We start from the raw sequence: 25,401 nt of genomic DNA, 5'->3' as shown, positions 1-25,401 counted from the left end.
ACCCCTATATGACCTCCAGACCCCTCTATTCTCCATACACCACTCTGTCCCCTGTAGACCCCTATATGACCTCCAGACCCCTCTATTCCCCATACACCACTCTGTCCTCTGCAGACCCCTATATGACCTCCAGACCCCTCTATTCCCCATACACCATTCTGTCCTCTGTAGACCCCTATATTACCTCCAGACCCCTCTATTCCCCATATACCACTCTGTCCTCTGTAGATCCCCTATATGACCTCCAGACCCCTCTATTCCCCATAAACCACTCTGTCCTCTGCAGACCCCTATATGACCTCCAGACCCCTCTATTCCCCATACACCACTCTGTCCTCTGCAGACCCCTATATGACCTCCAGACCCCTCTATTCCCCATACACCACTCTATCCTCTGTAGACCCCTATATGACCTCCTGACCCCTCTATTCTCCATACACCACTCTGTCCTCTGTAGACCCCTATATGACCTCCAGACCCCTCTATTCCCCATACACCACTCTGTCCTCTGTAGACCCCTATATGACCTCCAGACCCCTCTATTCCCCATACACCACTCTGTCCTCTGCAGACCCCTATATGACCTCCAGACCCCTCTATTCCCCATACACCACTCTATCCTCTGCAGACCCCTATATGACCTCCAGACCCCTCCATTCTCCATGCACCACTCTATCCTCTGTAGACCCCTATATGACCTCCAGACCCCTCTATTCTCCATACACCACTCTATCTGCTATAGACCCCTATATGACCTCCAGACCCCTCTATTCTCCATACACCACTCTGTCCCCTGTAGACCCCTATATGACCTCCAGACCCCTCTATTCTCCATACACCTCTCTATCCGCTGTAGACCCCTATATGACCTCCAGACCCCTCTATTCTCCATACACCACTCTGTCCCCTGTAGACCCCTATATGACCTCCAGACTCCTCTATTTCCCATACACCACTCTATCCTCTGCAGACCCCTATATGACCTCCAGACCCCTCCATTCTCCATGCACCACTCTATCCTCTGTAGACCCCTATATGACCTCCAGACCCCTCTATTCTCCATACACCACTCTGTCCTCTGTAGACCCCTATATGACCTCCAGACCCCTCTATTCTCCATACACCACTCTGTCCTCTGTAGACCCCTATATGACCTCCAGACCCCTCTATTCTCCATACACCACTCTGTCCTCTGTAGACCACTATATGACCTCCAGACCCCTCTATTCTCCATACACCACTCTATCCGCTGTAGACCCCTATATGACCTCCAGACCCCTCTATTCTCCATACACCACTCTGTCCCCTGTAGACCCCTATATGACCTCCAGACCCCTCTATTCTCCATATACCACTCTGTCCTCTGTAGACCCCTATATGACCTCCAGACCCCTCCATTCTCCATGCACCACTCTATCCTCTGTAGACCCCTATATGACCTCCAGACCCCTCTATTCTCCATACACCACTCTATCCGCTGTAGACCCCTATATGACCTCCAGACCCCTCTATTCTCCATACACCACTCTATCCGCTGTAGACCCCTATATGACCTCCAGACCCCTCTATTCTCCATATACCACTCTGTCCTCTGTAGACCACTATATGACCTCCAGACCCCTCTATTCTCCATACACCACTCTATCCGCTGTAGACCCCTATATGACCTCCAGACCCCTCTATTCTCCATACACCACTCTGTCCCCTGTAGACCCCTATATGACCTCCAGACCCCTCTATTCTCCATACACCACTCTGTTCCCTGTAGACCCCTATATGACCTCCAGACCCCTCTATTCTCCATACACCACTCTGTCCCCTGTAGACCCCTATATGACCTCCAGACCCCTCTATTCTCCATACACCACTCTATCCTCTGTAGACCCCTATATGACCTCCAGACCCCTCTATTCCCCATACACCACTCTATCCTCTGTAGACCCCTATATGACCTCCAGACCCCTCTATTCCCCATACACCACTCAATCCTCTGTAGACCCCTATATGACCTCCAGACCCCTCTATTCCCCATACACCACTCTATCCTCTGCAGACCCCTATATGACCTCCAGACCCCTCTATTCTCCATACACCACTCTATCCTCTGTAGACCCCTATATGACCTCCAGACACCTCTATTCCCCATACACCACTCTGTCCTCTGTAGACCCCTATATGACCTCCAGACCCCTCTATTCCCCATACACCACTCTGTCCTCTGTAGACCCCTATATGACCTCCAGACCCCTCTATTCCCCATACACCACTCTGTCCTCTGTAGACCCCTATATGACCTCCAGACCCCTCTATTCTCCATACACCACTCTGTCCTCTGTAGACCCCTATATGACCTCTAGACCCCTCTATTCTCCATACACCACTCTGTCCTCTGTAGACCCCTATATGACCTCCAGACCCCTCTATTCTCCATACACCACTCTGTCCTCTGTAGACCCCTATATGACCTCCAGACCCCTCTATTCCCCATACACCACTCTATCCGCTGTAGACCCCTATATGACCTCCAGACCCCTCTATTCCCCATACACCACTCTGTCCTCTGTAGACCCCTACATGACCTCCAGACCCCTCTATTCTCCATACACCACTCTGTCCACTACAGACCCCTATATGACCTCCAGACCCCTCTATTCCCCATACACCACTCTATCCTCTGCAGACCCCTATATGACCTCCAGACCCCTCTATTCCCCATACACCACTCTGTCCTCTGTAGACCTCTATATGACCTCCAGACCCCTCTATTCTCCATACACCACTCTATCCTCTGTAGACCCCTATATGACCTCCAGACCCCTCTATTCCCCATACACCACTCTATCCTCTGCAGACCCCTATATGACCTCCAGACCCCTCTATTCCCCATACACCACTCTATCCTCTGCAGACCCCTATATGACCTCCAGACCCCTCTATTCTCCATACACCACTCTATCCTCTACAGACCCCTATATGACCTCCAGACCCCTCTATTCCCCATACACCACTCTATCCTCTGCAGACCCCAATATGACCTCCAGACCCCTCTATTCCCCATACACCACTCTGTCCTCTGTAGACACCTATATGACCTCCAGACCCCTCTATTCCCCATACACCACTCTGTCCTCTGTAGACCCCTATATGACCTCCAGACCCCTCTATTCTCCATACACCACTCTATCCTCTGTAGACCCCTATATGACCTCCAGACCCCTCTATTCTCCATACACCACTCTGTCCTCTGTAGACCCCTATATGACCTCCAGACCCCTCTATTCCCCATACACCACTCTGTCCTCTGCAGACCCCTATATGACCTCCAGACCCCTCTATTCTCCATACACCACTCTGTCCTCTGTAGACCCCTATATGACCTCCAGACCCCTCTATTCCCCATACACCACTCTCTCCTCTGTAGACCCCTATTTGACCTCCAGACCCCTCTATTCCCCATACACCACTCTGTCCTCTGCAGACCCCTATATGACCTCCAGACCCCTCTATTCTCCATACACCACTGTATCCTCTGTAGACCCCTATATGACCTCCAGACCCCTCTATTCCCCATACACCACTCTATCCTCTGTAGACCCCTATATGACCTCCAGACCCCTCTATTCCCCATACACCACTCTATCCTCTGTAGACCCCTATATGACCTCCAGACCCCTCTATTCCCCATACACCACTCTATCCTCTGTAGACCCCTATTTGACCTCCAGACCCCTCTATTCCCCATACACCACTCTGTCCTCTGCAGACCCCTATATGACCTCCAGACCCCTCTATTCTCCATACACCACTCTATCCTCTGTAGACCCCTATATGACCTCCAGACCCCTCTATTCCCCATACACCACTCTATCCTCTGTAGACCCCTATTTGACCTCCAGACCCCTCTATTCCCCATACACCATTCTGTCCTCTGCAGACCCCTATATGACCTCCAGACCCCTCTATTCCCCATACACCACTCTATCCTCTGCAGACCCCTATATGACCTCCAGACCCCTCTATTCTCCATACACCACTCTATCCTCTGTAGACCCCTATATGACCTCCAGATCCCTCTATTCTCCATACACCACTCTGTCCTCTGCAGACCCCTATATGACCTCCAGACCCCTCTATTCTCCATACACCACTCTATCCTCTGTGGACCCCTATATGACCTCCAGACCCCTCTATTCTCCATACACCACTCTATCATCTGTAGACCCCTATATGACCTCCAGACCCCTCTATTCCCCATACACCACTCTGTCCTCTGCAGACCCCTATTTGACCTCCAGACCCCTCTATTCCCCATACACCACTCTGTCCTCTGCAGACCCCTATATGACCTCCAGACCCCTCTATTCTCCATACACCACTCTATCCTCTGCAGACCCCTATATGACCTCCAGACCCCTCTATTCTCCATACACCACTCTGCCCTCTGTAGACCCCTATTTGACCTCCAGACCCCTCTATTCCCCATACACCACTCTGTCCTCTGTAGACCCCTATTTGACCTCCAGACCCCTCTATTCCCCATACACCACTCTGTCCTCTGTAGACCCCTATATGACCTCCTGACCCCTCTATTCCCCATACACCACTCTGTCCTCTTTAGACCCCTATATGACCTCCAGACCCCTCTATTCTCCATACACCACTCTATCCTCTGCAGACCCCTATATGACCTCCAGACCCCTCTATTCTCCATACACCACTCTATCCTCTGCAGACCCCTATATGACCTCCAGACCCCTCTATTCTCCATACACCACTCTATCCTCTGCAGACCCCTATATGACCTCCAGACCCCTCTATTCTCCATACACCACTCTATCCTCTGTAGACCCCTATATGACCTCCAGACCCCTCTATTCCCCATACACCACTCTATCCTCTGTAGACCCCTATTTGACCTCCAGACCCCTCTATTCCCCATACACCACTCTGTCCTCTGCAGACCCCTATATGACCTCCAGACCCCTCTATTCCCCATACACCACTCTATCCTCTGCAGACCCCTATATGACCTCCAGACCCCTCTATTCTCCATACACCACTCTGTCCTCTGTAGACCCCTATATGACCTCCAGACCCCTCTATTCTCCATACACCACTCTATCCTCTGCAGACCCCTATATGACCTCCAGACCCCTCTATTCCCCATACACCACTCTGTCCTCTGTAGACCCCTATTTGACCTCCAGACCCCTCTATTCCCCATACACCACTCTGTCCTCTGCAGACCCCTATTTGACCTCCAGACCCCTCTATTCCCCATACACCACTCTGTCCTCTGCAGACCCCTATTTGACCTCCAGACCCCTCTATTCCCCATACACCACTCTGTCCTCTGTAGACCCCTATTTGACCTCCAGACCCCTCTATTCCCCATACACCACTCTGTCCTCTGCAGACCCCTATTTGACCTCCAGACCCCTCTATTCCCCATACACCACTCTATCCTCTGCAGACCCCTATATGACCTCCAGACCCCTCTATTCTCCATACACCACTCTATCCTCTGTAGACCCCTATATGACCTCCAGACCCCTCTATTCTCCATACACCACTCTGTCCTCTGTAGACCCCTATTTGACCTCCAGACCCCTCTATTCCCCATACACCACTCTGTCCTCTGTAGACCCCTATTTGACCTCCAGACCCCTCTATTCCCCATACACCACTCTATCCTCTGCAGACCCCTATATGACCTCCAAACCCCTCTATTCTCCATACACCACTCTATCCTCTGTAGACCCCTATATGACCTCCAGACCCCTCTATTCTCCATACACCACTCTGTCCTCTGCAGACCCTTATATGACCTCCAGACCCCTCTATTCTCCATACACCACTCTATCCTCTGTAGACCCCTATATGACCTCCAGACCCCTCTATTCCCCATACACCACTCTATCCTCTGTAGACCCCTATTTGACCTCCAGACCCCTCTATTCCCCATACACCACTCTGTCCTCTGTAGACCCCTATATGACCTCCAGACCCCTCTATTCTCCATACACCACTCTGTCCTCTGCAGACCCCTATATGATCTCCAGACCCCTCTATTCCCCATACACCACTCTATCCTCTGCAGACCCCTATATGACCTCCAGACCCCTCTATTCCCCATACACCACTCTATCCTCTGCAGACCCCTATATGACCTCCAGACCCCTCTATTCCCCATACACCACTCTATCCTCTGCAGACCCCTATATGACCTCCAGACCCCTCTATTCTCCATACACCACTCTGTCCTCTGCAGACCCCTATTTGACCTCCAGACCCCTCTATTCTCCATACACCACTCTATCCTCTGCAGACCCCTATATGACCTCCAGACCCCTCTATTCCCCATACACCACTCTATCCTCTGCAGACCCCTATATGACCTCCAGACCCCTCTATTCTCCATACACCACTCTATCCTCTGTAGACCCCTATATGACCTCCAAACCCCTCTATTCTCCATACACCACTCTGTCCTCTGCAGACCCTTATATGACCTCCAGACCCCTCTATTCTCCATACACCACTCTATCCTCTGTAGACCCCTATATGACCTCCAGACCCCTCTATTCTCCATACACCACTCTATCCTCTGTAGACCCCTATATGACCTACAGACCCCTCTATTCCCCATACACCACTCTATCCTCTGTAGACCCCTATTTGACCTCCAGACCCCTCTATTCCCCATACACCACTCTGTCCTCTGCAGACCCCTATATGACCTCCAGACCCCTCTATTCTCCATACACCACTCTATCCTCTGTAGACCCCTATATGACCTCCAGACCCCTCTATTCCCCATACAGCACTCTATCCTCTGTAGACCCCTATATGACCTCCAGACCCCTCTATTCCCAATACAACACTCTATCCTCTGTAGACCCCTATATGACCTCCAGACCCCTCTATTCTCCATACACCACTCTATCCTCTGTAGACCCCTATATGACCTCCAGACCCCTCTATTCTCCATATACCACTCTATCCTCTGTAGACCCCTATATGACCTCCAGACCCCTCTATTCTCCATACACCACTCTATCCTCTGCAGACCCCTATATGACCTCCAGACCCCTCTATTCCCCATACACCACTCTATCCTCTGTAGACCCCTATATGACCTCCAGACCCCTCTATTCTCCATACACCACTCTGTCCTCTGCAGACCCCTATATGACCTCCAGGCCCCTCTATTCCCCATACACCACTCTATCCTCTGTAGACCCCTATATGACCTCCAGACCCCTCTATTCTCCATACACCACTCTGTCCTCTGCAGACCCCTATATGACCTCCAGACCCCTCTATTCTCCATACACCACTCTATCCTCTGTAGACCCCTATATGACATCCAGACCCCTCTATTCTCCATACACCACTCTGTCCTCTGCAGACCCCTATATGACCTCCAGGCCCCTCTATTCTCCATACTCCACTCTGTCCTCTGTAGACCCCTATATGACCTCCAGACCCCTCTATTCTCCATACACCACTCTATCCTCTGTAGACCCCTATATGACCTCCAGACCCCTCTATTCTCCATACACCACTCTGTCCTCTGCAGACCCCTATATGACCTCCAGACCCCTCTATTCTCCATACACCACTCTGTCCTCTGTAGACCCCTATATGACCTCCAGACCCCTCTATTCTCCATAGACCACTCTGTCCTCTGCAGACCCCTATATGACCTCCAGACCCCTCTATTCTCCATACACCACTCTATCCTCTGTAGACCCCTATATGACCTCCAGACCCCTCTATTCCCCATACACCACTCTATCCTCTGTAGACCCCTATATGACCTCCAGACCCCTCTATTCCCCATACACCACTCTATCCTCTGTAGACCCCTATATGACCTCCAGACCCCTCTATTCTCCATACACCACTCTATCCTCTGTAGACCCCTATATGACCTCCAGACCCCTCTATTCCCCATACACCACTCTGTCCTCTGTAGACCCCTATATGACCTCCAGACCCCTCTATTCTCCATACACCACTCTGCCCTCTGTAGACCCCTATTTGACCTCCAGACCCCTCTATTCCCCATACACCACTCTGTCCTCTGTAGACCCCTATTTGACCTACAGACCCCTCTATTCCCCATACACCACTCTGTCCTCTGTAGACCCCTATATGACCTCCTGACCCCTCTATTCCCCATACACCACTCTGTCCTCTGTAGACCCCTATATGACCTCCAGACCCCTCTATTCTCCATACACCACTCTATCCTCTGCAGACCCCTATATGACCTCCAGATCCCTCTATTCTCCATACACCACTCTATCCTCTGTAGACCCCTATATGACCTCCAGACCCCTCTATTCTCCATACACCACTCTATCCTCTGTAGACCCCTATATGACCTCCAGACCCCTCTATTCCCCATACACCACTCTGTCCTCTGTAGACCCCTATTTGACCTCCAGACCCCTCTATTCCCCATACACCACTCTGTCCTCTGCAGACCCCTATATGACCTCCAGACCCCTCTATTCTCCATACACCACTCTATCCTCTGCAGACCCCTATATGACCTCCAGACCCCTCTATTCTCCATACACCACTCTATCCTCTGTAGACCCCTATATGACCTCCAGACCCCTCTATTCTCCATACACCACTCTATCCTCTGCAGACCCCTATATGACCTCCAGACCCCTCTATTCCCCATACACCACTCTGTCCTCTGTAGACCGCTATTTGACCTCCAGACCCCTCTATTCCCCATACACCACTCTGTCCTCTGCAGACCCCTATATGACCTCCAGACCCCTCTATTCTCCATACACCACTCTATCCTCTGTAGACCCCTATATGGCCTCCAGACCCCTCTATTCTCCATACACCACTCTGTCCTCTGCAGACCCTTATATGACCTCCAGACCCCTCTATTCTCTATACACCACTCTATCCTCTGTAGACCCCTATATGACCTCCAGACCCCTCTATTCCCCATACACCACTCTATCCTCTGTAGACCCCTATTTGACCTCCAGACCCCTCTATTCCCCATACACCACTCTGTCCTCTGCAGACCCCTATATGACCTCCAGACCCCTCTATTCCCCTTACACCACTCTATCCTCTGCAGACCCCTATATGACCTCCAGACCCCTCTATTCTCCATACACCACTCTATCCTCTGTAGACCCCTATATGACCTCCAGACCCCTCTATTCTCCATACACCACTCTATCCTCTGTAGACCCCTATATGACCTCCAGACCCCTCTATTCTCCATACACCACTCTATCCTCTGTAGACCCCTATATGACCTCCAGACCCCTCTATTCTCCATACACCACTCTATCCTCTGTAGACCCCTATATGACCTCCAGACCCCTCTATTCTCCATACACCACTCTATCCTCTGTAGACCCCTATATGACCTCCAGACCCCTCTATTCTCCATACACCACTCTGTCCTCTGCAGACCCCTATATGACCTCCAGACCCCTCTATTCTCCATACACCACTCTATCCTCTGTAGACCCCTATATGACCTCCAGACCCCTCTATTCTCCATACACCACTCTATCCTCTGTAGACCCCTATATGACCTCCAGACCCCTCTATTCCCCATACACCACTCTATCCTCTGTAGACCCCTATTTGACCTCCAGACCCCTCTATTCCCCATACACCACTCTGTCCTCTGCAGACCCCTATATGACCTCCAGAGCCCTCTATTCTACATATACCACTCTATCCTCTGCAGACCCCTATATGACCTCCAGACCCCTCTATTCTCCATACACCACTCTGTCCTCTGCAGACCCCTATATGACCTCCAGACCCCTCTATTCTCCATACACCACTCTATCCTCTGCAGACCCCTATATGACCTCCAGACCCCTCTATTCGCCATACACCACTGTCCTCTGTAGACCCCTATATGACCTCCAGACCCCTCTATTCTCCATACACCACTCTGTCCTCTGTAGACCCCTATTTGACCTCCAGACCCCTCTATTCCCCATACACCACTCTGTCCTCTGTAGACCCCTATTTGACCTCCAGACCCCTCTATTCCCCATACACCACTCTATCCTCTGCAGACCCCTATATGACCTCCAGACCCCTCTATTCTCCATACACCACTCTATCCTCTGTAGACCCCTATATGACCTCCAGACCCCTCTATTCTCCATACACCACTCTATCCTCTGTAGACCCCTATTTGACCTCCAGACCCCTCTATTCCCCATACACCACTCTGTCCTCTGCAGACCCCTATATGACCTCCAGACCCCTCTATTCTCCATACACCACTCTGTCCTCTGCAGACCCCTATATGACCTCCAGACCCCTCTATTCTCCATACACCACTCTGTCCTCTGTAGACCCCCATTTGACCTCCAGACCCCTCTATTCCCCATACACCACTCTGTCCTCTGCAGACCCCTATATGACCTCCAGAGCCCTCTATTCTACATATACCACTCTATCCTCTGCAGACCCCTATATGACCTCCAGACCCCTCTATTCTCCATACACCACTCTGTCCTCTGCAGACCCCTATATGACCTCCAGACCCCTCTATTCTCCATACACCACTCTGTCCTCTGCAGACCCCTATATGACCTCCAGACCCCTCTATTCTCCATACACCACTCTATCCTCTGCAGACCCCTATATGACCTCCAGACCCCTCTATTCGCCATACACCACTGTCCTCTGTAGACTCCTATATGACCTCCAGACCCCTCTATTCTCCATACACCACTCTGTCCTCTGTAGACCCCTATTTGACCTCCAGACCCCTCTATTCCCCATACACCACTCTGTCCTCTGTAGACCCCTATTTGACCTCCAGACCCCTCTATTCCCCATACACCACTCTATCCTCTGCAGACCCCTATATGACCTCCAGACCCCTCTATTCTCCATACACCACTCTATCCTCTGTAGACCCCTATATGACCTCCTGACCCCTCTATTCTCCATACACCACTCTATCCTCTGTAGACCCCTATATGACCTCCAGACCCCTCTATTCCCCATACACCACTCTGTCTTCTGTAGACCCCTATTTGACCTCCAGACCCCTCTATTCCCCATACACCACTCTGTCCTCTGCAGACCCCTATATGACCTCCAGACCTCTCTATTCTCCATACACCACTCTGTCCTCTGCAGACCCCTATATGACCTCCAGACCCCTCTATTCTCCATACACCACTCTGTCCTCTGTAGACCCCTATTTGACCTCCAGACCCCTCTATTCCCCATACACCACTCTGTCCTCTGTAGACCCCTATTTGACCTCCAGACCCCTCTATTCCCCATACACCACTCTGTCCTCTGTAGACCCCTATATGACCTCCAGACCCCTCTATTCTCCATACACCACTCTATCCTCTGCAGACCCCTATATGACCTCCAGACCCCTCTATTCTCCATACACCACTCTATCCTCTGCAGACCCCTATATGACCTCCAGACCCCTCTATTCTCCATACACCACTCTATCCTCTGCAGACCCCTATATGACCTCCAGACCCCTCTATTCTCCATACACCACTCTATCCTCTGTAGACCCCTATATGACCTCCAGACCCCTCTATTCTCCATACACCACTCTATCCTCTGTAGACCCCTATATGACCTCCAGACCCCTCTATTCCCCATACACCACTCTATCCTCTGTAGACCCCTATTTGACCTCCAGACCCCTCTATTCCCCATACACCACTCTGTCCTCTGCAGACCCCTATATGACCTCCAGACCCCTCTATTCCCCATACACCACTCTATCCTCTGCAGACCCCTATATGACCTCCAGACCCCTCTATTCTCCATACACCACTCTATCCTCTGTATACCCCTATATGACCTCCAGACCCCTCTATTCTCCATACACCACTCTATCCTCTGCAGACCCCTATATGACCTCCAGACCCCTCTATTCCCCATACACCACTCTGTCCTCTGTAGACCCCTATTTGACCTCCAGACCCCTCTATTCCCCATACACCACTCTGTCCTCTGCAGACCCCTATTTGACCTCCAGACCCCTCTATTCCCCATACACCACTCTATCCTCTGTAGACCCCTATTTGACCTCCAGACCCCTCTATTCCCCATACACCACTCTGTCCTCTGCAGACCCCTATTTGACCTCCAGACCCCTCTATTCCCCATACACCACTCTGTCCTCTGCAGACCCATATTTGACCTCCAGACCCCTCTATTCCCCATACACCACTCTGTCCTATGTAGACCCCTATTTGACCTCCAGACCCCTCTATTCCCCATACACCACTCTGTCCTCTGCAGACCCCTATTTGACCTCCAGACCCCTCTATTCCCCATACACCACTCTATCCTCTGCAGACCCCTATATGACCTCCAGACCCCTCTATTCTCCATACACCACTCTATCCTCTGCAGACCCCTATATGACCTCCAGACCCCTCTATTCTCCATACACCACTCTATCCTCTGTAGACCCGTATATGACCTCCAGACCCCTCTATTCTCCATACACCACTCTATCCTCTGTAGACCCCTATATGACCTCCAGACCCCTCTATTCTCCATACACCACTCTGTCCTCTGCAGACCTTTATATGACCTCCAGACCCCTCTATTCTCTATACACCACTCTGTCCTCTGCAGACCCCTATATGACCTCCAGACCCCTCTATTCTCCATACACCACTCTATCCTCTGCAGACCCCTATATGACCTCCAGACCCCTCTATTCTCCATACACCACTCTGTCCTCTGTAGACCCCTATATGACCTCCAGACCCCTCTATTCTCCATACACCACTCTATCCTCTGCAGACCCCTATATGACCTCCAGACCCCTCTATTCTCCATACACCACTCTATCCTCTGTAGACCCCTATATGACCTCCAGACCCCTCTATTCTCCATACACCACTCTGTCCTCTGCAGACCCCTATATGACCTCCAGACCCCTCTATTCTCCATACACCACTCTATCCTCTGCAGACCCCTATATGACCTCCAGACCCCTCTATTCTCCATACACCACTCTGTCCTCTGTAGACCCCTATATGACCTCCAGACCCCTCTATTCTCCATACACCACTCTATCCTCTGCAGACCCCTATATGACCTCCAGACCCCTCTATTCCCCATACACCACTCTGTCCTCTGTAGACCCCTATATGACCTCCAGACCCCTCTATTCTCCATACACCACTCTATCCTCTGCAGACCCCTATATGACCTCCAGACCCCTCTATTCTCCATACACCACTCTGCCCTCTGTAGACCCCTATTTGACCTCCAGACCCCTCTATTCCCCATACACCACTCTGTCCTCTGTAGACCCCTATTTGACCTCCAGACCCCTCTATTCCCCATACACCACTCTGTCCTCTGTAGACCCCTATATGACCTCCTGACCCCTCTATTCCCCATACACCACTCTGTCCTCTGTAGACCCCTATATGACCTCCAGACCCCTCTATTCTCCATACACCACTCTATCCTCTGCAGACCCCTATATGACCTCCAGACCCCTCTATTCTCCATACACCACTCTGTCCTCTGCAGACCCTTATATGACCTCCAGACCCCTCTATTCTCTATACACCACTCTATCCTCTGTAGACCCCTATATGACCTCCAGACCCCTCTATTCCCCATATACCACTCTATCCTCTGTAGACCCCTATTTGACCTCCAGACCCCTCTATTCCCCATACACCACTCTGTCCTCTGCAGACCCCTATATGACCTCCAGACCCCTCTATTCCCCATACACCACTCTGTCCTCTGCAGACCCCTATATGACCTCCAGACCCCTCTATTCTCCATACACCACTCTGTCCTCTGTAGACCCCTATATGACCTCCAGACCCCTCTATTCTCCATACACCACTCTGTCCTCTGCAGACCCCTATATGACCTCCAGACCCCTCTATTCTCCATACACCACTCTATCCTCTGTAGACCCCTATATGACCTCCAGACCCCTCTATTCCCCATACACCACTCTGTCCTCTGTAGACCCCTATTTGACCTCCAGACCCCTCTATTCCCCATACAACACTCTATCCTCTGTAGACCCCTATATGACCTCCAGACCCCTCTATTCTCCATACACCACTCTATCCTCTGTAGACCCCTATATGACCTCCAGACCCCTCTATTCTCCATACACCACTCTGTCCTCTGCAGACCCCTATACGACATCCAGACCCCTCTATTCCCCATACACCACTCTATCCTCTGTAGACCCCTATATGACCTCCAGACCCCTCTATTTTCCATACACCACTCTGTCCTCTGCAGACCCCTATATGACCTCCAGACCCCTCTATTCCCCATACACCACTCTATCCTCTGCAGACCCCTATATGACCTCCAGACCCCTCTATTCTCCATACACCACTCTGTCCTCTGCAGACCCCTATATGACCTCCAGACCCCTCTATTCCCCATACACCACTCTATCCTCTGCAGACCCCTATATGACCTCCAGACCCCTCTATTCTCCATACACCACTCTGTCCTCTGCAGACCCTTATATGACCTCCAGACCCCTCTATTCTCTATACACCACTCTATCCTCTGTAGACCCCTATATGACCTCCAGACCCCTCTATTCCCCATATACCACTCTATCCTCTGTAGACCCCTATTTGACCTCCAGACCCCTCTATTCCCCATACACCACTCTGTCCTCTGCAGACCCCTATATGACCTCCAGACCCCTCTATTCTCCATACACCACTCTGTCCTCTGCAGACCCCTATATGACCTCCAGACCCCTCTATTCTCCATACACCACTCTATCCTCTGTAGACCCCTATATGACCTCCAGACCCCTCTATTCTCCATACACCACTCTGTCCTCTGCAGACCCCTATATGACCTCCAGACCCCTCTATTCTCCATACACCACTCTATCCTCTGTAGACCCCTATATGACCTCCAGACCCCTCTATTCCCCATACACCACTCTGTCCTCTGTAGACCCCTATTTGACCTCCAGACCCCTCTATTCCCCATACAACACTCTATCCTCTGTTGACCCCTATATGACCTCCAGACCCCTCTATTCTCCATACACCACTCTATCCTCTGTAGACCCCTATATGACCTCCAGACCCCTCTATTCTCCATACACCACTCTGTCCTCTGCAGACCCCTATATGACATCCAGACCCCTCTATTCCCCATACACCACTCTATCCTCTGTAGACTCCTATATGACCTCCAGACCCCTCTATTCTCCATACACCACTCTGTCCTCTGCAGACCCCTATATGACCTCCAGACCCCCCTATTCCCCATACACCACTCTATCCTCTGCAGACCCCTATATGACCTCCAGACCCCTCTATTCTCCATACACCACTCTGTCCTCTGTAGACCCCTATATGACCTCCAGACTACTCTATTCCCCATACACTACTCTGTCCTCTGTAGACTCCTATATGACCTCCAGACCCTTCTATTCTCCATACACCACTCTATCCTCTGCAGACCCCTATATGACCTCCAGACCCCTCTATTCTCCATACACCACTCTGTCCTCTGTAGACCCCTATATGACCTCCAGACTCCTCTATTCCCCATACACTACTCTGTCCTCTGTAGACTCCTATATGACCTCCAGACCCCTCTATTCTCCATACACCACTCTGTCCTCTGTAGACCCCTATATGACCTCCAGACCCCTCTATTCCCCATACACCACTCTGTCCTCTGTAGACCCCTATATGACCTCCAGACCCTTCTATTCCCCATACACCACTCTATCCTCTGTAGACCCCTATATGACCTCCAGACCCCTCTATTCCCCATACACCACTCTATCCTCTGTAGACCCCTATATGACCTCCAGACCCCTCTATTCTCCATACACCACTCTATCCGCTGTAGACCCCTATATGACCTCCAGACCCCTCTATTCTCCATACACCACTCTGTCCTCTGTAGACCCCTATATGACCTCCAGACCCCTCTATTCTCCATACACCACTCTGTCCTCTGTAGACCCCTATATGACCTCCAGACCCCTCTATTCCCCATACACCACTCTGTCCTCTGTAGACCCCTATATGACCTCCAGACCCCTCTATTCTCCATACACCACTCTGTCCTCTGTAGACCCCTATATGACCTCCAGACCCCTCTATTCCCCATACACCACTCTATCCTCTGTAGACCCCTATATGACCTCCAGACCCCTCTATTCTCCATACACCACTCTGTCCTCTGCAGACCCCTATATGACCTCCAGACCCCTCTATTCTCCATACACCACTCTATCCTCTGTAGACCCCTATATGACCTCCAGACCCCTCTATTCCCCATACACCACTCTATCCTCTGTAGACCCCTATATGACCTCCAGACCCCTCTATTCTCCATACACCACTCTGTCCTCTGCAGACCCCTATATGACCTCCAGACCCCTCTATTCTCCATACACCACTCTGTCCTCTGTAGACCCCTATATGACCTCCAGACCCCTCTATTCCCCATACACCACTCTATCCTCTGTAGACCCCTATATGACCTCCAGACCCCTCTATTCTCCATACACCACTCTGTCCTCTGCAGACCCCTATATGACCTCCAGACCCCTCTATTCTCCATACACCACTCTATCCTCTGTAGACCCCTATATGACCTCCAGACCCCTCTATTCCCCATACACCACTCTATCCTCTGTAGACCCCTATATGACCTCCAGACCCCTCTATTCTCCATACACCACTCTGTCCTCTGCAGACCCCTATATGACCTCCAGACCCCTCTATTCCCCATACACCACTCTGTCCTCTGTAGACCCCTATATGACCTCCAGACCCCTCTATTCCCCATACACCACTCTATCCTCTGCAGACCCCTATATGACCTCCAGACCCCTCTATTCTCCATACACCACTCTGTCCTCTGTAGACCCCTATATGACCTCCAGACCCCTCTATTCCCCATACACCACTCTGTCCTCTGTAGACCCCTATATGACCTCCAGACCCCTCTATTCTCCATACACCACTCTATCCTCTGTAGACCCCTATATGACCTCCAGACCCCTCTATTCCCCATACACCACTCTATCCTCTGCAGACCCCTATATGACCTCCAGACCCCTCTATTCCCCATACACCACTCTATCCTCTGCAGACCCCTATATGACCTCCAGACCCCTCTATTCTCCATACACCACTCTATCCTCTGCAGACCCCTATATGACCTCCAGACCCCTCTATTCTCCATACACCACTCTGTCCTCTGCAGACCCCTATATGACCTCCAGACCCCTCTATTCCCCATACACCACTCTATCCTCTGCAGACCCCTATATGACCTCCAGACCCCTCTATTCCCCATACACCACTCTATCCTCTGTAGACCCCTATATGACCTCCAGTCCCCTCTATTCTCCATACACCACTCTATCCTCTGCAGACCCCTATATGACCTCCAGACCCCTCTATTCTCCATACACCACTCTATCCTCTGCAGACCCCTATATGACCTCCAGACCCCTCTATTCCCCATACACCACTCTATCCTCTGCAGACCCCTATATGACCTCCAGACCCCTCTATTCTCCATACACCACTCTGTCCTCTGCAGACCCCTATATGACCTCCAGACCCCTCTATTCCCCATACACCACTCTATCCTCTGCAGACCCCTATATGACCTCCAGACCCCTCTATTCTCCATACACCACTCTGTCCTCTGTAGACCCCTATATGACCTCCAGACCCCTCTATTCCCCATACACCACTCTATCCTCTGCAGACCCCTATATGACCTCCAGACCCCTCTATTCCCCATACACCACTCTATCCTCTGCAGACCCCTATATGACCTCCAGACCCCTCTATTCTCCATACACCACTCTGTCCTCTGCAGACCCCTATATGACCTCCAGACCCCTCTATTCCCCATACACCACTCTATCCTCTGCAGACCCCTATATGACCTCCAGACCCCTCTATTCCCCATACACCACTCTATCCTCTGCAGACCCCTATATGACCTCCAGACCCCTCTATTCTCCATACACCACTCTGTCCTCTGCAGACCCCTATATGACCTCCAGACCCCTCTATTCCCCATACACCACTCTATCCTCTGTAGACCCCTATATGACCTCCAGACCCCTCTATTCTCCATACACCACTCTGTCCTCTGTAGACCCCTATATGACCTCCAGACCCCTCTATTCTCCATACACCACTCTATCCTCTGCAGACCCCTATATGACCTCCAGACCCCTCTATTCCCCATACACCACTCTATCCTCTGCAGACCCCTATATGACCTCCAGACCCCTCTATTCCCCATACACCACTCTATCCTCTGCAGACCCCTATATGACCTCCAGACCCCTCTATTCCCCATACACCACTCTATCCTCTGTAGACCCCTATATGACCTCCAGACCCCTCTATTCTCCATACACCACTCTGTCCTCTGTAGACCCCTATATGACCTCCAGACCCCTCTATTCTCCATACACCACTCTATCCTCTGCAGACCCCTATATGACCTCCAGACCCCTCTATTCTCCATACACCACTCTATCCTCTGCAGACCCCTATATGACCTCCAGACCCCTCTATTCCCCATACACCACTCTATCCTCTGCAGACCCCTATATGACCTCCAGACCCCTCTATTCCCCATACACCACTCTATCCTCTGCAGACCCCTATATGACCTCCAGACCCCTCTATTCCCCATACACCACTCTATCCTCTGCAGACCCCTATATGACCTCCAGACCCCTCTATTCCCCATACACCACTCTATCCTCTGCAGACCCCTATATGACCTCCAGACCCCTCTATTCCCCATACACCACTCTATCCTCTGCAGACCCCTATATGACCTCCAGACCCCTCTATTCTCCATACACCACTCTGTCCTCTGTAGACCCCTATATGACCTCCAGACCCCTCTATTCCCCATACACCACTCTATCCTCTGCAGACCCCTATATGACCTCCAGACCCCTCTATTCCCCATACACCACTCTATCCTCTGCAGACCCCTATATGACCTCCAGACCCCTCTATTCTCCATACACCACTCTGTCCTCTGCAGACCCCTATATGACCTCCAGACCCCTCTATTCCCCATACACCACTCTATCCTCTGCAGACCCCTATATGACCTCCAGACCCCTCTATTCCCCATACACCACTCTATCCTCTGCAGACCCCTATATGACCTCCAGACCCCTCTATTCTCCATACACCACTCTGTCCTCTGCAGACCCCTATATGACCTCCAGACCCCTCTATTCCCCATACACCACTCTATCCTCTGCAGACCCCTATATGACCTCCAGACCCCTCTATTCTCCATACACCACTCTGTCCTCTGTAGACCCCTATATGACCTCCAGACCTCTCTATTCCCCATACACCACTCTATCCTCTGCAGACCCCTATATGACCTCCAGACCCCTCTATTCTCCATACACCACTCTGTCCTCTGCAGACCCCTATATGACCTCCAGACCCCTCTATTCCCCATACACCACTCTATCCTCTGTAGACCCCTATATGACCTCCAGACCCCTCTATTCTCCATACACCACTCTGTCCTCTGTAGACCCCTATATGACCTCCAGACCCCTCTATTCTCCATACACCACTCTGTCCTCTGTAGACCCCTATATGACCTCCAGACTCCTCTATTCCCCATACACCACTCTGTCCTCTGTAGACCCCTATATGACCTCCAGACCCTTCTATTCTCCATACACCACTCTGTCCTCTGTAGACCCCTATATGACCTCCAGACCCTTCTATTCTCCATACACCACTCTGTCCTCTGTAGACCCCTATATGACCTCCAGACCCCTCTATTCCCCATACACCACTCTGTCCTCTGTAGACCCCTATATGACCTCCAGACCCTTCTATTCCCCATACACCACTCTGTCCTCTGTAGACCCCTATATGACCTCCAGACTCCTCTATTCCCCATACACCACTCTGTCCTCTGTAGACCCCTATATGACCTCCAGACCCCTCTATTCTCCATACACCACTCTGTCCTCTGTAGACCCCTATATGACCTCCAGACCCCTCTATTCTCCATACACCACTCTGTCCTCTGTAGACCCCTATATGACCTCCAGACCCCTCTATTCTCCATACACCACTCTGTCCTCTGCAGACCCCTATATGACCTCCAGACCCTTCTATTCCCCATACACCACTCTGTCCTCTGTAGACCCCTATATGACCTCCAGACTCCTCTATTCCCCATACACCACTCTATCCTCTGTAGACCCCTATATGACCTCCAGACCCCTCTATTCTCCATACACCACTCTATCCTCTGTAGACCCCTATATGACCTCCAGACCCCTCTATTCTCCATACACCACTCTATCCTCTGTAGACCCCTATATGACCTCCAGACTCCTCTATTCTCCATACACCACTCTGTCCTCTGCAGACCCCTATATGACCTCCAGACCCCTCTATTCTCCATACACCACTCTGTCCTCTGTAGACCCCTATATGACCTCCAGACCCCTCTATTCTCCATACACCACTCTGTCCTCTGTAGACCCCTATATGACCTCCAGACCCCTCTATTCCCTATTGGAGGCAGACCCACCGAGACGTGTAGAGGTTGGAGGTCCACTTAATGTTGGTGACAGGTGTAGGGATCAGGGTATCGGGCTATAATTCGGGGAGGGGTAGTGTTGGGGTGAGTGATGGGATTAGGATGGGTGTAGCTGTTGGGCTCCTGGATTTGGGTGCCGGTGATGAGAGATCCGGTAGCGCAGAGGAGCGGTCGCCGTGTGGTAGACGGTCCTAAGGCCGATGCCACAGATTATGGCCTCTCTGATATTGTTTTTTCCTTTCCAGAAATTCTGTGTGGTGACGGCCAGGTAAGTTCCCTTGTTACTATATATTTCACCCTCCCGGGATGAGCCGCCGCCGGTCCCTCTGGGGTGATGCACCGGATTTCTTATTGTCGCCTCCTATGTACAGGCTTGGGAAGATCTTATCAGAGTCTCCACTCCCCGGACGCCTGGACATCCAGCTGCCCATCATCTCCGATGAGTTCAAGTTCCAGGTGTGGAGGAAGATGTTCCGTGCGCTGATGCCAGGTGAGAACAGGGCTGGAATGTGGAGTAAGTACTGAGAAATACAAAAGATACATTACCAGCCACGACCACCAGGCGGCAGCACAGTCCTGTCCATTATGCTCCACCACAATCCTCTCTGCCTCCAGTTGTGGTCAAAAAAGGGTTTTGAGGTTTTTACTTTTTTTTTTTGCACAAAGTTTGTGTGAACACAATTTTTTTTTCATGAATTTCTTTCTTCCAAGCTCTGGAGAACCTGACGTTTGACCCGGACTCAGCTCAGCAGAACCTGGTGGTGTCAGGAGACGGTAAATCCGTGGAGTGTTCCGACCACAAGCAGCCGGTGTCCGACGATCCCGGACGCTTTGACAAAGGCAACTGTCTGGTGACCAAGCAAAGCTTCACGGAAGGCGAGCACTACTGGGAGGTGCTGGTGGAGGACAAGCCCAGGTGGGCGCTGGGTGTCATCTCCGAGACCGCCAACCGCAAGGGCAAACTTCACGCCAGTCCCTCCAACGGCTTCTGGATCATGGGCTGTAAGGAAGGGAAGGTGTATGAGGCCCACGCCGAGGCCAAAGAGCCGCGTCTCCTCCGCGTGGACGGGCGTCCGGAGAAGATCGGGGTCTACCTGAGCTTCTCCGATGGCGTCGTGTCCTTCTTTGATTCCGGCGACGAGGACAACGTGAAGCTCCTGTACACCTTCCACGAGCGATTCTCCGGCCGCCTCCACCCCTTCTTCGATGTCTGCTGGCACGACAAAGGGAAGAACAGCCAACCCCTGAAGTTCTACGTGCCGCCAGCGGGCCAGTGATGGCGCCAGAGAGGCCCATACCGATCTCATGGACGTGACGGATCCCGCACAGATCTACCCAGCTCCTCGGGATCCACTCTACGCGAGGCTGCAGACCCTGATCCCCTCTATATTGGGGTGTGAAGACTTTTACAGCAATAAAATGTTTCCCACCACAACCGCTGATTTGTACATGATCCATAATGGTGCTGAGCATGCTGGGACTTGTAGTTACTCAATACATCCATGCTGATTGTGCGAGGGTCCCGACAGCTATCAGTGCACGTGACGTCTCCGGCCTCAAAGCAGAAGTGATCGCTAAAACAACGCCCCCCTCATGCCCAGGTCATGTCTGGTATTGCAACTCTGTCCCATTCACTCCAATGGAGTTTTAATAGCAGGCACAAGTCCTGCGCAGGCCGGAGCCTCTTAAAGGGGTTGTCTAGCGCTCCGCCTGATGTGGGACCATTAGCCCCCGCAGTGATTATAGTGACTGATCGCAGCGCTGATCACCTCCAGATACAGAAATGACCCCTGCTATAGAGCACCGACCTATGCAGTCCCTGACGGGGTGCTCCGCACACCTCGCCCCTATATACAGTGTCCGCCCCTATATACAGTGTCCGCTGCAGGCCCCTGTATACAGTATCCACCCGGCACCCCTCGCCCCTATATACAGTGTCTGCTGCAGGCCCCTATATACAGTATCCACCCGGCACCCCTCGCCCCTATATACAGTATCTGCTGCAGGCCCCTTTATACAGTATCCACCCGGCACCCCTCGCCCCTATATACAGTATCCACCCAGCACCCCTCGCCCCTATATACAGTATCCACCCGGCACCCCTCGCCCCTATATACAGTATCCACCCGGCACCCCTCGCCCCTATAAACAGTATCCACCCTGCACCCCTCGCCCCTATATACAGTATCAGCTGCAGGCCCCTATATACAGTATCCACCCGGCACCCCTCGCCCCTATATACAGTGTCCGCTGCAGGCCCCTATATACAGTATCCACCCGGCACCCCTCGCCCCTATATACAGTGTCCGCTGCAGGCCCCTATATACAGTATCCACCCGGCACCCCTCTCCCCTATATACAGTATCCGCTGCAGGCCCCTATATACAGTATCCACCCGGCACCCCTCTCCCCTATAAACAGTATCTGCTGCAGGCCCCTATATACAGTATCCACCCAGCACCCCTCGCCCCTATATACAGTATCTGCTGCAGGCCCCTATATACAGTATCCACCCGGCACCCCTCGCCCCTATATACAGTATCTGCTGCAGGCCCCTATATACAGTATCCACCCGGAACCCCTCGCCCCTATATACAGTATCTGCTGCAGGCCCCTATATACAGTATCCACCCGGCACCCCTCGCCCCTATATACAGTATCCACCTGGCACCCCTCGCCCCTATATACAGTATCCACCCGGCACCCCTCGCCCCTATATACAGTATCCACCCGGCACCCCTCGCCCCTATATACAGTATCCGCTGCAGGCCCCTATATACAGTATCCACCCGGCACCCCTCGCCCCTATATACAGTATCTGCTGCAGGCCCCTCTATACAGTATCCACCCAGCACCCCTCGCCCCTATATACAGTATCTGCTGCAGGCCCCTATATACAGTATCCACCCGGCACCCCTCGCCCCTATATACAGTATCTGCTGCAGGCCCCTATATACAGTATCCACCCGGAACCCCTCGCCCCTACATACAGTATCTGCTGCAGGCCCCTATATACAGTATCCACCCGGCACCCCTCGCCCCTATATACAGTATCTGCTGCAGGCCCCTATATACAGTATACACCCAGCACCCCTCGCCCCTATATACAGTATCTGCTGCAGGCCCCTATATACAGTATCCACCCGGCACCCCTCGCCCCTATATACAGTATCTGCTGCAGGCCCCTATATACAGTATACACCCAGCACCCTTGCCCCTATATACAGTATCTGCTGCAGGCCCCTATATACAGTATCCACCCAGCACCCCTCGCCCCTATATACAGTATCTGCTGCAGGCCCCTATATACAGCATCCACCCGGCACCCCTATATACAGTATCTGCTGCAGGCCCCTATATACAGTATCCACCCGGAACCCCTTGCCCCTATATACAGTATCTGCTGCAGGCCCCTATATACAGTATCCACCCATTGCCCCTATATACAGTATCTGCTGCAGGCCCCTATATACAGTATCCACCCGGCACCCCTCGCCCCTATATACAGTATCTGCTGCAGGCACCTATATACAGTATCCACCCGGCACCCCCATATACAGTATCTGCTGCAGGCACCTATATACAGTATCCACCCCTCGTCCCTATATACAGTATCTGCTGCAGGCCCCTATATACAGTATCCACCCGGCACCCCTCGCCCCTATATACAGTATCTGCTGCAGGCACCTATATACAGTATCCACCCGACACCCTTGCCCCTATATACAGTATCTGCTGCAGGCCCCTATATACAGTATCCGCCCAGCACCCCTCGCCCCTATATACAGTATCCGCTGCAGGCCCCTATATACAGTATCCACCCGGCACCCCTCGCCCCTATATACAGTATCTGCTGCAGGCCCCTATATACAGTATCCACCCGGCACCCCTATATACAGTATCTGCTGCAGGCCCCTATATACAGTATCCACCCCTCTCCCCTATATACAGTATCTGCTGCAGGCCCCTATATACAGTATCCACCCGGCACCCCTCGCCCCTATATACAGTATCTGCTGCAGGCCCCTATATACAGTATCCACCCGGCACCCATTGCCCCTATATACAGTATCTGCTGCAGGCCCCTATATACTGTATCCACCCGGCACCCCTATATACAGTATCTGCTACAGGCCCCTATATACAGTATCCACCCCTCGTCCCTATATACAGTATCTGCTGCAGGCCCCTATATACAGTATCCACCCAGCACCCCTCGCCCCTATATACAGTATCTGCTGCAGGCCCCTATATACAGTATCCACCCGGCACCCCTATATACAGTATCTGCTGCAGGCCCCTATATACAGTATCCACCCGGCACCCCTATATACAGTATCTGCTGCAGGCCCCTATATACAGTATCCACCCGGCACCCCTCGCCCCTATATACAGTATCTGCTGCAGGCCCCTATATACATTATCCACCCGGCACCCTTGCCCCTATATACAGTATCTGCTGCAGGCCCCTATATACAGTATCCACCCGGCACCCCTCGCCCCTATATACAGTATCTGCTGCAGGCCCCTATATACAGTATCCACCCGACACCCCTCGCCCCTATATACAGTATCTGCTGCAGGCCCCTATATACAGTATCCACCCGGCACCCCTCGCCCCTATATACAGTATCTGCTGCAGGCCCCTATATACAGTGTACACCCGGCACCCCTCGCCCCTATATACAGTATCTGCTGCAGGCCCCTATATACAGTATCCACCCGGCACCCCTCGCCCCTATATACAGTATCTGCTGCAGGCCCCTA

The 25,401-nt window shown here is 52.0% G+C and overlaps 1 protein-coding gene across 4 annotated transcripts in view; it reads left to right on the top strand.

Annotated features, from left to right (window-relative positions):
• TRIM72 (tripartite motif containing 72) overlaps window positions 1-22,069 on the top strand; it is a 151,434-nt gene extending 129,365 nt beyond the window's left edge. For all 4 annotated transcript variants that reach the window (XM_073547435.1, XM_073547432.1, XM_073547434.1 and 1 more), the window contains 3 exons: window positions 20,880-20,902; window positions 21,006-21,124; window positions 21,346-22,069. In XM_073547435.1, coding sequence (XP_073403536.1) covers window positions 20,880-20,902; window positions 21,006-21,124; window positions 21,346-21,911 — 708 coding nt within the window. In that variant the 3' untranslated portion in view covers window positions 21,912-22,069. The remainder of the gene's footprint in view (window positions 1-20,879; window positions 20,903-21,005; window positions 21,125-21,345) is intronic.
• Window positions 22,070-25,401: the final 3,332 nt, after the last annotated feature.

The sequence above is a fragment of the Dendrobates tinctorius genome, unplaced genomic scaffold (genome assembly GCF_039654945.1).
Source record: "Dendrobates tinctorius isolate UK_male_01 unplaced genomic scaffold, ASM3965494v1 ptg000152l, whole genome shotgun sequence".
NCBI classification, from domain to species: Eukaryota; Metazoa; Chordata; class Amphibia; order Anura; family Dendrobatidae; genus Dendrobates; species Dendrobates tinctorius.
This window is presented reverse-complemented; position numbering and strand designations above follow the sequence as displayed.